At 45.5% G+C, this 15,140-nt stretch overlaps 1 protein-coding gene across 4 annotated transcripts in view; it reads right to left on the reverse strand.

Annotated features, from left to right (window-relative positions):
- Window positions 1-3,221: 3,221 nt before the first annotated feature.
- ARHGEF6 (Rac/Cdc42 guanine nucleotide exchange factor 6) overlaps window positions 3,222-15,140 on the reverse strand; it is a 36,209-nt gene continuing 24,290 nt past the window's right edge. For 2 of the 4 annotated variants that reach the window (XM_079319108.1, XM_079319110.1), the window contains 11 exons: window positions 14,237-14,383; window positions 13,311-13,397; window positions 12,278-12,356; window positions 11,281-11,414; window positions 10,897-11,022; window positions 8,150-8,170; window positions 7,250-7,343; window positions 6,056-6,145; window positions 5,247-5,346; window positions 4,380-4,434; window positions 3,222-3,497 (listed from right to left, as the gene is read on the reverse strand). In XM_079319108.1, the coding sequence (XP_079175234.1) occupies window positions 3,357-3,497; window positions 4,380-4,434; window positions 5,247-5,346; window positions 6,056-6,145; window positions 7,250-7,343; window positions 8,150-8,170; window positions 10,897-11,022; window positions 11,281-11,414; window positions 12,278-12,356; window positions 13,311-13,397; window positions 14,237-14,383 (1,074 nt within the window). In that variant the 3' untranslated portion in view covers window positions 3,222-3,356. The remainder of the gene's footprint in view (window positions 3,498-4,379; window positions 4,435-5,246; window positions 5,347-6,055; window positions 6,146-7,249; window positions 7,344-8,149; window positions 8,171-10,896; window positions 11,023-11,280; window positions 11,415-12,277; window positions 12,357-13,310; window positions 13,398-14,236; window positions 14,384-15,140) is intronic. The other 2 variants (XM_079319107.1, XM_079319109.1) reach the window with 1 other exon arrangement.

Below are 15,140 nucleotides of genomic sequence, written 5' to 3' on the forward strand. Positions count from 1 at the left end.
AAGATGCAATTTTTGCCATCCAGCTGTGTCCTTCTCCCTGAGCCCTACCTGTTGCCACAGCTGGCACCATTTCCTCTCCCCATGGAAAGTTTAAAGGTCATCAACACATTGATTTTTCCCTTGATGTCAGGCCTCTATGCCAGTCCTCAGGCAGTGAATTTTACTGTTTCTGAACTGATTTTTGCTCTTTCTAAGTTAAGAAGGTCTTGAGAGGGTGATGAGTTTGCAGGCCACATCAGGACTGGCACAGGGGATTATGGATGAGCAGTAGCAGGAAGAAGCAGAAGCACAGTCGTCTGCTGAGAGAGGTGCTTGCGTGGCTCAAAACAACCCGAGCTCATTTTAAAACATAATAATAATAAAAAATAAATTATATATATATATATACACACACATATATATATATATATTTATGTGAGCTTTCTCCAAGCCCAATCCAACCTGGCCTGGAATCATTCCTGGGGTGAGGCAACCACAGCTTCTCTGGGCAACCCATGCCAGGGCCTCACCACCCTCACAGGGGAGAATTTCTTTCTAATATCCCATCTAACCCTGCCCTCTGGCAGTTTCAGACTTCAGTGTTTTTTCATGATGCACCCAAGGCTAGTGTTTCTTTTTTCCCTTGTTATTTTTCCTACAGTGTTTGGGGAAGGAAAGGTCCAGCCTTCCTGCCCTTGATCCTCCACTTCTGCAGGGCTGAGATCAAAGACTGTGGCATATCTCTACCAAGGAGTTAAAAAACCTCCAGCCTGCAGGAGATGTCTTGTCCAAGTGGTGGTAGACCAGAGGAAATCCTGTAACCACACCTAATTGCCAGAAAAAAGCACACACTAAAAAAACCATAAAATCTCTAATAGGCAGGAAGTCCCTTATCTACAGCAACTGCCTGGTGCAGCAGAGCAGTCTGTTCTCCACGAAGCATCCTTGTGAACAGAGCGCACATGGGGCTTGAAGGATGCAAATGAATCTCCTGCCCTGGGACCAGGTGCCTTGGCCTGCTGCAGGTCTAGGTGACGGTAGGAGCAACAGTCCAAGTGCCAGCATCACCTTTCACATGAGCATTCCCACCAGTAAATCAGAGAGGTATGACACTGCCACGGCATTTTGAGGAAATCAGTGATGCATTTGCTTTCACAGTGGAAACACAGGAAACAGCTCCAAGGGCTAAGAAGCGACTTTTATCCTTCTTTATTTGTTGAAAATGTCAATTAAAAAACTGTTCAAAATAAAAACATGTTAGAAAAGTTGAACTTGCATAAGTAGTTTACAGTAAATAAACCTACATGACAAAGAAAGGCAGCTGACACAACATCCATCTAAAGACAGACTCACTGGAACCTATTTACAAAGCACTGTAAACAAAGTAAATATGGAAACATTGCTGTCCATCTGGCATGGCTTCTTTTCCTTTTTATTTTATTTTCTTGTCTTTTTTTGGCTTCTAGCTCTTGACAAATGCTTGATCCAAAAAGTCCCAGTGTGCCCTCCATCGTATTACATCTCACAAACATGCACATGTACACAGCACAGGTTTCAACCGAGCCTGGGGGCAGTGAGGACACATTTCCACCCTCTCCCTGGAGTGCCAGCGGCCCTTGGTTTGTTCTGCAAGGCAGCAGCTCAGAAACCCAGCCCAGCCTGGGGCAGGCAGCAAAGGGTCTGGGCATGGCCTCCCCGAGCAGCAGTAAGTGCAGCAAAGGTCCTGCTCCTGGAAAATGACTCGTAAGCACAGCAGAACTTGACTGCTGACAACCACTCAACTGTGTGGCCAGGGAGGGATGTGGGGAGCTGCCATCCGGCTGGGATGCTCTGGGGATGGCAAAACAGACCTCTGTTTTGCCCTAGAAATAGCTTAAATACTACACTCTTTGAGATGCTTTGGAGTCTACATCTCCTAAAACACAATTTGCAATGTCCTGGCTAAATTTTAATGGCAAGGAGGGAGTTGTAATTATTGCCTCTGTTATGTCCTTCACAACCAACATAATGGTGTGACTGTAATGAGCTGTGGTGCCTCTGCACACCCCGGGACCACGCTGTCCTGTGAGATAAATAAGACATCATTAACTTCAACAGAAGATTATTTTTATAATGCTGTTAAGAAGGAAGGAAAACATCAGTTCTAAACTATAACACCAAATAAGATAAGAAGAGCTGATACATATGCATGTTGCCTGTGTGCTATGCTTGGGGGGCTGTGCAGGAATCTGTGAGGGTGTTGCACACCCTTGCCCCAGGAGTGTTACAGCTCCTGTCAAAGCATAAATACCTTCCCTGTCTCAAGAGAAAGTTCCTTTTCCCCAGTAGAAAACCCCTGTGGGGTGGTGTGGGGAGAAGTGGCCACTGACTACATTCCCAACCCTTGGGAAGAAGTGATGGAGAGCATAAAGTGGGCAGAATGGAGCAGGGGACCAGCACATTTGGGGTTGTTTCTTGTTGTCAAGCAGTGTTTACATTTCATATGGAGAAAAGCATGTCCTGCAAGAGGAAGAACAGCAAAATTATAATCTCCTAGAACACCTGGACACTCGATGTGAAAACAATGCAGGGGGTAGGAATTCTACATCATGCATAAGAAAAAGGATGGGGGGCAGAACAGCAGTTACCTGTTGTGCTAATCACAAGCTGTAAGGAAGCAGCACTGTGCAAAATACTTTCCTATGTGCTCTGACAGGTGCTCCAGATCTGGCTTCCCCAAAAAGTTTAAATGTCTTCATGTTAATTGCACATTTTAATCAGTATCAAGGCCACAGGAACCACAGTATTGCTGGGCTCTAGTTCGCTACAGTCAACTAATAGGGAAAAAGATGATGGATGGGAAAAGCTTCCCTAGTTGTGATTATCTGTAAAGAGAAGCATGGTGCTTTTTTGGTTTCTGCTCAATGCCACCTCAGTAATGTTTTCATTCAATAAATAGGTACTGGTGTTTTTGGAAAGAATGAAAGCATTAAAAAGTGCTTAAGCTTCTTCTAGGAAACTGCTGCCCAAGCTTTTGTGAGCAACAATCACTAGCAGAGTTTGTATTTGCTCCAGTAGCAGGTACAATGAGGTATTAGTTGCTGCAGATGAATTGTGAATCATGGACCGCTTGCTTACTGGTTCAGTTGTGATTGTTTCTGCTTTATTTCCTTACTGGATGGAAGAAAACCAATCTTTTTCTCTATTACTTTTTTCTATTTTTTCTCTCCATTTTTTGTTTTGTTTTGTTTTAGGTTTGTGGGTTGTTTTTTTTTTTTTTTTGTAACAAAACACCTCAAACCAACAAAATAAGAAGCAAGAAGAGGCAAAGGATCCAGTTCCACTTCCCAAAAATACACCTGAGGTCACACACCACTGCCAGCAGCTTCTCCATGAATTCAGGCGATCAGGGATGATTTGCGCCCTGTGTCCTCCCTGCCACACTCATCTGTCTGCTTCAGCAGCCTTCTCACCAGCTTCTCCAAGTCCTTCCTGGATTTAAGCTCTTCCTCCAAATACTGTTTCATCCTTTTGTTTTCCTGCAAGGTGAAAAACAAAGGAATAAAGATACAATTGATGCCCATACACTTTATGCAGTGAGGTGCCTTCATGCATCTGCTGCCTGATGCCTCAGAGGTGATGAAATAACAGAGACATTTGTTAAGGGCTCGTGAGGACGAAGAACATAAATGGATCAACCCCAACAGACCCTTACTACATCACAGACCTGCACAGAAGTTCCCTGACTTTGAGCAGGCAGAAACATCCTCCTGGAAACATAATTTCAGCTTGGGTTGAAGAACCCTTTTATCCTCTGATGGTTTCTCCCACCTCCAGACTTGGGACTGGAGAGGACATATTTCCTCTCAGTCTACAAGAACAGGTGTCCACCAGACCCCTGTAAAATGAGCAGTCAAGCTGAAAGAGCTTTTGGAATAGAGAGAGAGTTTTGTGTTACCACAAAGAACAACTTGCTTTTCTTGCTTTCTCTGGCACCCAAGCACGGAGGATGAGAGGAAGTGGTCTCCAGCTGTGCCAGAGAGGGTTTAAGTTGGATATTAGGAAAAGTTTCTTCATGGAAAGAATTGTCAAACAGTGGAACAATCTGCCCAGGGAAGTGGTGAAGTCACCATTCCTGGGAATGTTCACAGAATCTGTGGGAATGGCACTTCAGGACATGCTTTAGTGGTGAACATTGTGGTAGTGCTGGTTGATGGTTGGGCTCCATGATCTCAGAGGTCTTTTCCAACCTTAAAGATTCTATGATTCAGGGAGGTAAACCAGTAGAAAACTAATGCTCATTCAGGAATTTGGACCAGGATCAGCAAGACTTTTCCTGGCACTGACCAGCTGGAGATGACCCAGCACAGATTGGATGGCTTTCACTCAACTCCCAGCACAAACAATCCCACCCAAATTACCTGCTTCAGCTCTTTGACTTCATCTTTCAGTGCATAAACTGTGTCAACAAGGCTTCTGAAAAAATAAATGAAAGAAAAGAGAAATTAGAGTTGGTGTGCAGGAAAACCGTGACAGCATGAGAGGTGCTGACAGGAAAGTTGCACCTAGATTCTGCTTCCTGAGCATCAGACTGCTGCCTGTGAGGGGACTCTGGAAACACAGCCCTGGAGGAGCATTTGCAGTCCACTGATCCAAAACTCAGGGCTCTTTTCTCAAACCTCAATACCTTGTTCTGCTATGAGTTATCAGCCTGTGGCTTTGGCTTCCTTTGTTATGCAACAGCAATAAATAACAGTGACTTTAAAGGTGGTAATGCCTGAGCATCTTTTGTAAAGCAGTCTTGATTCCTTGAGGTTGTGCTGCAGAACATCAAATGTGAAAGGGACACACTGACTGGGCTGGAAAGGGAGAGGCTCAACACAGTCACCCAGATGCAGAAGTTACAGAACAGACTGGGAGCACTCACAGGCAGGTGCCAGGCAGGCTCCTGAGGGCAGCAACAGCCCAATACATTGACAGTTAAAAAACTAAGAGCCGTTTGTTTGGCTCTGTCCTCATGACCCCATTATCCTACATGTGGATAAGCCATAAACCAGGGATGCAGACACCCAGAGGGATACAGCCACGTCAGGGCAGCTGGGAAGGTGGCTCTGTCCTTAAAAGGACAAAATAGCAGTTGAAATTGTCTGGTGGTTCTTTGTCAAAACTAAGGCAGCAGTCAATGACACCAGGCCTGTTCCTCTGTGGAGACACGGAAGGAAAGGGCATTGGTGTTTAATGCCCTTCCAAAGGGCATCTATCTGCAAGTGGAGAACAGCTGCACTTACTTTTCCTCTGTGACTGTCTGGCCATTGCTTCGTGTTTCCTCTATGATGATTTTCTCTTCCTCAGGAAGAAGGACTTGGGGGATGGAGTCTTTACGAGAGCCTGTGTACAGGAATTATTCATGAGGGAGAAAAAGTGGTAATCTTCCCTGGTGCCCATGCTACATCAGAGACAGAAGCTCTCATTCTTCCTGCACCACCATCAGCCTGGGGCAGGCTGGAGACGCCAGCTACAACCCGCTAACCCAGACCTACAGCAGCAAGTGGAAAACTTTCAAGAGTACTCATTGCATCTAAAGTTACACCATGACTTATAAATGAAAGCATTTGACTAGGGTCAAAAGCTCCCCAAAGAACTATGGCCTCCCTTTTTTCTATGTACCACTATTTGACAGTTCAGCGATTTAACTGGCTGACATCTTGCCAGCAATGATAAATAGTTATATTTTCAGAGTCGTAGATGTTAGACACGTTCTTATGAAGCAAGTTGCTCTTAAACATGCAGCTGATTGAGAGATAATATTCATGCTTCCTTTCTAAAGCTATAAGCAACCTGAGATTACCATCAGGTAATCACTGGTGAAATAGCAGTGTCTCATCTGCCCTCCTACCTGCTCCATTCTCTGTGTTTAGAAGAAAAACAATGGCAACTAAACCACTAGGCAGATAAAACTTCCTTATCTTGAAGATTGAACACTACGGTTTCCCAGCATGAGTCTTGTTGCTGTATGATGCAACATCTGGTTTTTTCCCAAAGGGGTTATCAGAGTTGTGGCCAGAGTAGGAGCTAAATAATGTGGTTGTGTGCCCACCTGAGCTGAGAGCTTGCTGGAAGCTTGCCCCCGTACAGTATGCTTCAATCACTTTCAGGATCTGAGCATCCTCCTCCAGAGCAGCAGTACCTGTAAAGCATTGCAAACAGCAGCAGGCACAAAAAGCAAGGCACTCTGGCCTTGTCCCTCCCAGTCTTTGCTCCCAAGTCCCTTAAGAGAACCATGGTGTTTCTTTGATTGCCTGTCTCTGGGACTTTGGTCAATCTGTTTTGAGGTCCTTTTTTATGTTTGCTGGCCTTTGTGACATCAAGCACCATGACCAAAGGGTGTGAAAACTCATCTTTAGATGCTCATCTTAGCAAAACTCAGGGGGTGATGCCCTACTTTGGGTGCAGCCAGCACCAGGAGATGGGCAGGCAAAGCAGCTCTAGTGTGGGAGGTCTGGAACAGCAGCACCAGAGCAGGACTTGGAAACATGAAGTGCTTATTTACAGCTTCTGCTCAGCACCATCTTCTCATGGGAGAGAGCTAATGGTGGAGCTGTGCATGGCAGCTTGACCATGGCTGGTGACCATGGCCTTTTGTGTAAAGCCTCAAGTGGGTTTAGGGAGCTGTCAGGACACCCCTCTTTTTGCAGGTGAGCACTTCTGTCGGCATGAGGATCTTTTTGTTTTCTAATTCCTCATGGACACTGATCTGGGACCTGTTGGCATGGCCAGGTAAGGGTTTGTCCCAGCTGTCAGACATACTTCGGTGATGCTTGATGTGCAGTTTCACAGTTTTTAACTACTTGGAAGTGGTTTCTTGGCTTCATACCCAAAACAAGACCACCCACAACCCATAACCTTGCGCTAGCAATCATGAGGGTGGTGGCATGTCTGGCAGTCATAACTGGGAGGGGAGGAGGGATCTGTCAGAGGCTGAGGACCAGTACATTTCCAGAAGTCTCCTGTGCTCAGAAGCACGTAGGCTCACAGTGAGAGCATCCTGTCACATCCTGCACTGCAAGAAAGGGTGTTTCCAAAGTCCAGTGCAGATCACTGAGAACACAGAGATCTCCAGAAATGAAAGAAAAATAGAATCACAGAATGGTTGGAGTTAAAGATCATCTAGTCCCAATCCCTGCCATGGGACGCCTTTCACTAGACCAGGTTGCACCAAGGCCCAGCCAACCTGGCCTTGAACACTTCCAGGGATCTAGGGGCAACCAAAGCATCTCTGGGCAACACTTACTTTTCCGAATAACAAACTCTTCATCGGATGGTTTTCTCTCCGTTTTCCTTTTTGGAAGAAACTTCTTCATTGTTTTTGGACTTTTGCTGGAATCCTACAGAAAAACAGACTCTTGTGTTTAACCAGAATCAAAGGCATCTGGAACAGTGGAGCAGCACAGCTGGGTGCAGCTACCCATGCTACACACAACACGTTAGAGAGCTACAAAGCAGACAAAGACAAAGTTGGGGAAAATGATGGCTTTTGCCCTTCACATGTACCAGCTGTGACCCACTGCTCCCTGGAACAGCAGCAGGAATTGCACCTGCAGGCTTGGATAGGCTCCTCTAGTAAATTCAACTATTCTCTAAAATCCTGCAGCCAAAGAAGTCAAAAACATTCTTAGCACTTTTAGTCACCTCACCAGCTCCTTGGTCTGTGATAGAAAACCCTAAAATATGGTTTATTCAATTGACTTGATTTCTAATATTAAAGAGTTGGCAAATAGCTCTGTTTCTAAATGCCCACAATTTGAGAGTATAAATCCCCCCCACACATATACACAGAGAACAGACAAACGCACACACAAAGTTAGTGTTTGCTATGACTCCACGAGTAAGAAACACAGGTTTTTATCTCCTTCACTCAGTTAAAAGTCTTGCTGATTTGGAGAGAATTAGTGTATTAGTAGGTTACATGCAATAAGGATTTAAAGGAAAAGAGGCATGCCAGGAGGTTTAAGTACCATTACGCTAAATTCCTTCTGAGAGTTATCTCAAAATATATTTGCCAATTGCTACTAACTCTGACAATAACTTACTAATACAATGAGGCAAAATTAGGGTCATGCAAGCACAAGAAGCACTAACAGGAACAAGCATTCTGTGCCACAACAAGCCAAAGAGATGTATCTACCCTTACCTTCAAGATATAAGACATCCTCTACAATGAATATGCAAAGAAAGAGAAGATGAGTGTGAGAGACTGATGACTTTTATCATCAAGTCCATAAAATCCACAATTCTAAACCACATTTCAATGTTAGTCCTGTGATTAATGCAGCACACCCTCTGTACTGGTTTTAAAGCACTATTAACATGCAAAGGAGCACCATGTCATGCAAAACTGAAGATTGACACATGACGTGCAGGGTGAGTGGGCATTAATACACTCCAAGCACACAGAGAACATGCTCCTGGGTTAGTAGTGGGTGTCTGTGGGTGCTGGCACTTACAGCTGCAGGAGCCCCGTGTGCCTGGCTCCATCCCAGCCCAGTCTGCGCTCAACACCAGCCCAAGGGCTCAACCCAGCCCAGCCAGGATGCCAGGATGCTCTGCCCACCCTGGGGACAATCTCCTAGGACTCCATCTGCCCAAAGGGGACCTTCCACCTTCACTGAAGGCCTGACCATGTCAGGCATCAGCACTGCAACACCTCCCTGCTCCACTGGCAGGGACAGGGAGCTCCCTGCACATCCTGTGGAGAATTATATCCCTGGATCCCATCCCTGGGATGCTTGATCCAGGGAGCTACTTAGGCTCTCCTGCAGGTCTGCCTAGCAAAGCCCTGAACCCTGATGTTACAAAGTTTTCACCTAATACAAAGCAGCCAGTTAAACAAAAAAAAAAAAAAACAAAAAGTAAAAAAGGTAGTAGAAGAAACTATCTGTAAATCTTTTTCCCTTTGCTAAACTGCATCCAGATACAGCACTTTACCCACCGAACTCACCTGTTCTGTTTCAAATGATACTGGAAACAGAACAGGAAAAATGACCCAATTTCAATGGAAATAACAAGAGTGAGGTGCTGTACACAAGCAGGGTCTGAGGTTTCCTGAGCACAGCTGGGTACAAGGAAGTGTACAAGACTGTGCCATCCCATCCTACTTTATGAGAAGACAAGTAACACTGGATGTCTAAGAATCTCTACTCTTTAAATCAAACTCACTTCTCTGCAAAGGAGCCCACAAACCCACTCACTTCTCTGCAAGTAACCTTTAAAATTTGTATTCCTTCATTATATATTCATTATAGGAAGGTGACTACATGGAGCTGGTCAGCATCATCGATTTTGTGCTTTAAGTTAAAAAAACTAAAATACAGTGAAATAGGGATTCTGTTTAGTGATCAAGCATCCCAGAGGGAGAGATGAGACAGATGTGGATCTGCTTGGGCCAACAACCAAACTTATTTCCCATTTGCCATGGCAGGCTTGTGTCCCGGATCTCTCCCCAGGCTCAGGAGGGACTGGCTGAGTCCCAGGCTGCGCCTGCCCTACTCTGCTGGACATGCTGACCTTTGGGTTTGACAAGGTCAGCACAGCTTGCTTCCACTGAAGCCACATTTTTGGTCCTCTGACACCTTGCAGGATCCCATCCAGCATCTTATCCCTTGGGACTCGCTGCAGGCTAGGCCTCTGCAAAAACCTCTCCCCTGGTTTCAACCAGAGTTTAATTCCTACTATGAGTGGCAGGGGACAAGAAACTGCAAAGGACCATGGTATTGATGATATCGTTCTACTTGTGGTTTTTCCCACAGAAAAATTTCTCTTCTACCTCAAGCCTCTACCTATATTTTTAATTTACCACACAAGCAAAAAATGGTTTAACCTCCATTAGGAATTTGGAATATGCAAAGATTATGGGTCATTTTCAGTCTGCTCAGTTGGAATTTAAACAATTTAATTCCCAAACTGAAATTACTTTACAAATTCTAAAAAATAAATGTAACAAGATGAAAGGAGGCTACTTTAAATCTCTACCTGGAGCAGCAGACACACAGTTCTGCCAGCTGCCAGGATCTCCATTCCTAAGTGCTGGGGTCCAAGCCCTCCACCATCCCCACTGGGGTAGAAACACTCTCAGGGCTGCTGTACCAAGAAAGGCAGCTGACTCAGATCCAGAGTGCTCACTCAATAAGGGGAACGTTTCTTGAGGTACTGATGAGTAATTCCAAAAATTTAACATAAGGTAGGGAAGGAGAGCACTACAGTTGTGGTACAGGGTGACAACAGAGCTAGGCTGTATTTTGGGTTTTCCCACACCAACTCCCAGCTCCCAGGCTGGGATTCCTGCAGGTGAAGCCATCCCTCAGTTGCTGCCTCCCAGCAGGACCTCGCTGTGTAACCCTTGGATGAGTGGCAAAGGAGGGTCAAGCCCCACATGCTGCTCCAGCCACCAAAACAGGGTGGAAGACACAAAAATCATGGGCGGGAATTTTGCCTCTTCCTCATAGTGCATTACTGCTTCTCAGACCTGTGCCACCGAGCTGCTGCTACAACTGGAGCTGGAACACATTGCAGCAGGGAGCAGCCCCTGCCCGCAGCTCAGACCAAGGCAGACAGGAGGAGAGGAGGACTGCCAAAAGACAGGGCTCAATCCGACACCCAGATGTGGCACTGGTGACATCCAGCAGCTGAGAGTGCTGGCTATGGCAGCCAACAGCACAGATCCAGCCTGCCAACATCTTCACTCACGAGCCCGTGCAGCACACAGCCCAGCACAGCGACCAACATCCCCCCACAGCATCGTGGCCAAACTGGCAGAGTCATTTCTCTCAACATCCTCAAGAACCTGCATTTCTGTGGCCTTGCTATGGGATATGAAACCTGGATATGAGGTCTAGGAATTGTGTGAAATCAGGGTCCTGGACAGACAGATGGGATTATTACCTCTTTGTAACTCAGTGCTGCTGATGGTCTGAGTGGAGGAGCAGGACGGAGACAGCTCAAGCTCCAGGGTTTGAGGATTTTGGGGGGTTCTAGAGGCCCACGGATCTGCCCAGCTGAACTAAATGTCTGAGAAAATAGATGAGAAGCAAACCAAGACTGTTAACTACCAAACAAAGCAGAGGAGTAGAGGGGGATGGACAAGCCTTGAGATACCGAGACACCTAAGTTGCAAAAAAATAGGGCAGGATATGAGCAAAACGGTACAAGCACACCAGAGTCACAAAGCAAACTGCAGGATGTGTCCTAGGGCTGTCATGTTACCTAAGTGCTGGGCACTGCTGAAACAGAGAGCTCAGGCAGCAGAGGCCAGGAGGTGACACTCACTGAATGAGGGCTCCAGGACTGTGTTTTGGAGACGGTGCTGCACGTCCCCTTGGTCAGCCTTTGCAAGTGGTCAAGCCATTCATGCAAGTCCTGATTGGTGCTGCAGGACACAGTGATCCGCTCCATCATGCTCCCTGTGGGAGAGGGTTAAATAATTGTCTTTAGCAAGTGGCAGAGACTCAGAAGGAAACACAGAGTGACATCAGCTCAGCACGAAACGGCTCTCAGTTTGCACAGTCCAGTGGCTCCAAAAAGGCCAGGTCAAAGATAGAAATAGAATAATGGAATCATTAGGGTTGGAAAAACATCTAAGATCATCAAGTCCAACCATCAACCCAGCACTGCAAGGTGCACCACTGAATCATGTCCCTAAGCATCTTATCTACAATGATGATGTTGCCCAACCTGCTCTGGGCAACTACTGACAGTGTGGGAGCTGCAAAAAATGCTAAGGGAGCTGTGAGATGAATGTGTGACGATTATTTAATGTTGAAGGTCATTAAACACAACATTTCCATTATTAACAGGATCCTGACACCAAATACGACCAGCATAACCAGCTGCACTGCAGCACAGGCACTGAGCATGAAATGACTGTGTATACCTACAAGTAATGAGATAAATTGAAAAGAAAAAATGGGATGAAAACTCCCTTATGACCAGAATCATTAATCTGTCAGTAAATGACATATTCAGAACTATAAGGAATGGCTACTGGATGCAGACAGGTCACACCAGTCCAGAACAGTGCTCCTGCAGCCAGAGATTTGTCCCATACAAAACACAGTTGTCTCCAAAGGCAGCCAGAGGCAGAGCTCCAGGGCACTTGGAGGAGATTACCTCAAGCAGGACAGAAGTGCTCAGAAACTCAGACAACACATGGTAAAAGAGCAGGAGGAAGATCATGGTGGGGGGGTTAGGAGAGGAGGACCAGTACTTCCAGTGGCAACTGTTGTTTGCACTGGGAGGACTGCCCCAGGCAGAGAGCCCCACTGACCTGTGATTTCAAACATGTGCTCATTCCCTTCAGCATCTTCCAGCTTTGTCAGTGTCATTCCTGTCAAAGGCAGCTTTCCCTGGGAGAATTGAAGAGTAGTCAGTGTCAGCAGGTGTTGTTCTGCCTGTTTCTACTGATTCTAATGATTTTAAATTGCCATTTAAAATTAATTTGTGAAGGCTTCAGACTGAAGAGTCTCCTTTAATGTATCGATCTAGATTTCCCTGCACAACTAGGTCAAGCCCTGTAGATGAAGCTCCCATGACAACTGAGTCATCCCTGGCTCATCTGCCACCCTTTCCCTTCATTCAGCACAAACCTTTTTCACAGTCAAGTCAGAAGGATCAATTTCCCCTGGCTTCTTCTGAAAGCCTTCCCCATCCCTCTAATTTGCATGCTGAACTGCCTGCTCACCTTACTTCCACCAGTGGGTCAAGTCAGAAAACCCAGCCAAATATTTCCCAAATCTTTCTTATCTCCCTTGCTATGACAAATGATACATCAAAACAAGAGCATTCTTTTCCTGGCAGTATTGATGGTTTCAGACAGCTGGAGAAAAGCCAAGCTCTCAACAGCCATTGCATGGTATGGAAAATGGTAAAACACAAGAAATGCAGAGTTATATGTAGCACATCATGGAGTGGAATTTTCATGCTCTTTGCAGTGAGCTTTATAAATATTTTCCAGAGATGTCCAAAACTGATAGCCAGGTGTCTGGTCAAAATCCTACAGCTGGGTCAAGACACCTTACCCAACATACCAAGTCTCAAGAACAGCAGATAGAACAACAGGTTTCCAGATTTTTCCTTTTTTTTTTTTTTTTTTTTTTTTCATTTTTTAAATTTCTCAGCATTCACTTACCAATGAGGCATTGACTATCCTAGCACATGGTAAAGCCAAGCCCAGGTTCCCAGCCTGGGGTGTTTGCATCACAGTAGAGTTTGAAGGATGCAGAAGACTTGAATTTGGTAAGAACTACCTGTTTTGCTTTTTTTCACTGAATGCCTTGCAACTCCAAACTAAGCATGCCTACCTGATAGATGAACCCACTCATCCGTGGGCTTGCAGACAGCATCAGCAAAACATTGGAAAATAACAGGAAATACCGCTCCTCTTTCTCCTGGAGGCAAAAGAAGTTAGGTTAGTTCAGTCTGCAACACATCACAAGCACCTGCCTCTAGCAAACTGAACCCGTTGCAGCTGGAATCACAGCTTGTGAGATCACCCCCAAACCAACTATTCTGTTTTGGTTTTTTTTTTTTTTCTTTACAGCATCTCATTTTTGTACCAGTTTTCCCTGCAAAGCTTTTTGTCTGCATCCTGCTAATCTTCTTCCAATCATTGCAAAGTGCCCCAGAAGGCCTTGTGTTCCCCAGCATCCCATAACCCAAACAAGAAAGACTTTTGGGACTAGATGCTGCATAAGTTTGTTTTACAGGTCTTCCATTCCCAGGGAAAAATCGCTACAGCAAGCAATTCAGTGCTCAGAGGTACTTTCCCACACTGAGCATGCAGCACACAGGGGAAGGTCTGTGTCAGGCACTGCTGCAATGCATTGGGACCAGCAGGACAAGAACCACTCCACTTAGCTTCAAAACACACAGTCATCTCTGGGGTGGGGTGTCAGAGCAGCCCCTGTGCAACATAAAGGACATTTTCTTTTCACTCTCATTTCTCAGAGTAAGTCACAGGGGAGAAAGAGGGAAATTAATATGCTATATGACAATGATGTTTCTAATCTTGAAAAGTGTGTCACCAGAGGCCTAAAGCTAAGCCTACAGGGTGTCTGACTCACTCCAAAGACATGCACAGTCCCATCGCACAGCTCTTCCCAAAGGTAAAATAATTTATCAGTGTTATTTGTCATCAGCTTGTGGCCTGGAAGGAGAGGAGCTACTCAGGAGCAAGCAGGCATTCAGACACATGGTCTTTAGCTAGCAGAAGGAACACCACACTCACCTCACTTCCCCCAGACTGCACCATAACCTGGGACATATAGATGACATTTCCCATCATTTTTATGTCCTCTCCTTCCCAGCGCTGGATGGATTCAGAAAGGATTTGCAGCTCAAGTTGTTTCCTCTTCCTCAGCTCCTGGCATTGTGACTGGGAATCACAGCAGAGCTTTGTTAGCTGAAGGGCAGGAGCTAACCCAAACCATCCCAGTTTCACCAGCAACACTCACGCAGCCCTGTGGGCTCTGGGATGGTCATGTCAGGGATCATGAAAGCCTGCTTTGGCTCCATCACAAAAAGTCTGCTAAAAAAATCACATCCTAGTGATTTATGAAGTAATGATTACATTCAAACGTTAAGGAAATTGTAAACTGCACTGAACAAGCTTTTCTTTCCAAACCTGTCCTACCTCTGAGAGTTCAGGGTCATAATTTCCAAACCAAGACAGCTGCACAGTTAAATGTCTCTAATTTTGCTCCTGCTTAGAGGAATTTTGCCCATTTTGTCCAAACAGCAGAGTTGAACTTGTAACACTGCAGAGTCAAACTTGTAGCACTGCAGAGTCCCCATAAGTCAGATGGGTGGATATTTTCTAACCAAAATCTGAGAACCCAAAAGCAGAACTAGGCGGTGCTGTAAAAGAATTGTCTCAAAATGCTGTAATTGAAATGCCTGCATCACTGTTGAGCAGCTGGGGAATGGAGGAGCTCCAGGGAGAGACCAGTCTCTCATCAGCTCACAGCAAGAGAGGACAATGCTGACTGAACAGTGTTCTGCAAATCCAAGCAATACTTTCTTTAACTGACCCCTCTGCTAACAGGAAAAAATGCTGCAAAGCCAAACAAGGGCTATTTTCACCAACTGCTTGTCTTTTTCCAAACCCCTTTTTCTGACAGATTTTCCTCCTT

This window comes from Erithacus rubecula, assembly GCF_903797595.1.
Source record: "Erithacus rubecula genome assembly, chromosome: 15".
In the NCBI taxonomy this organism is placed as follows: domain Eukaryota; kingdom Metazoa; phylum Chordata; class Aves; order Passeriformes; family Muscicapidae; genus Erithacus; species Erithacus rubecula.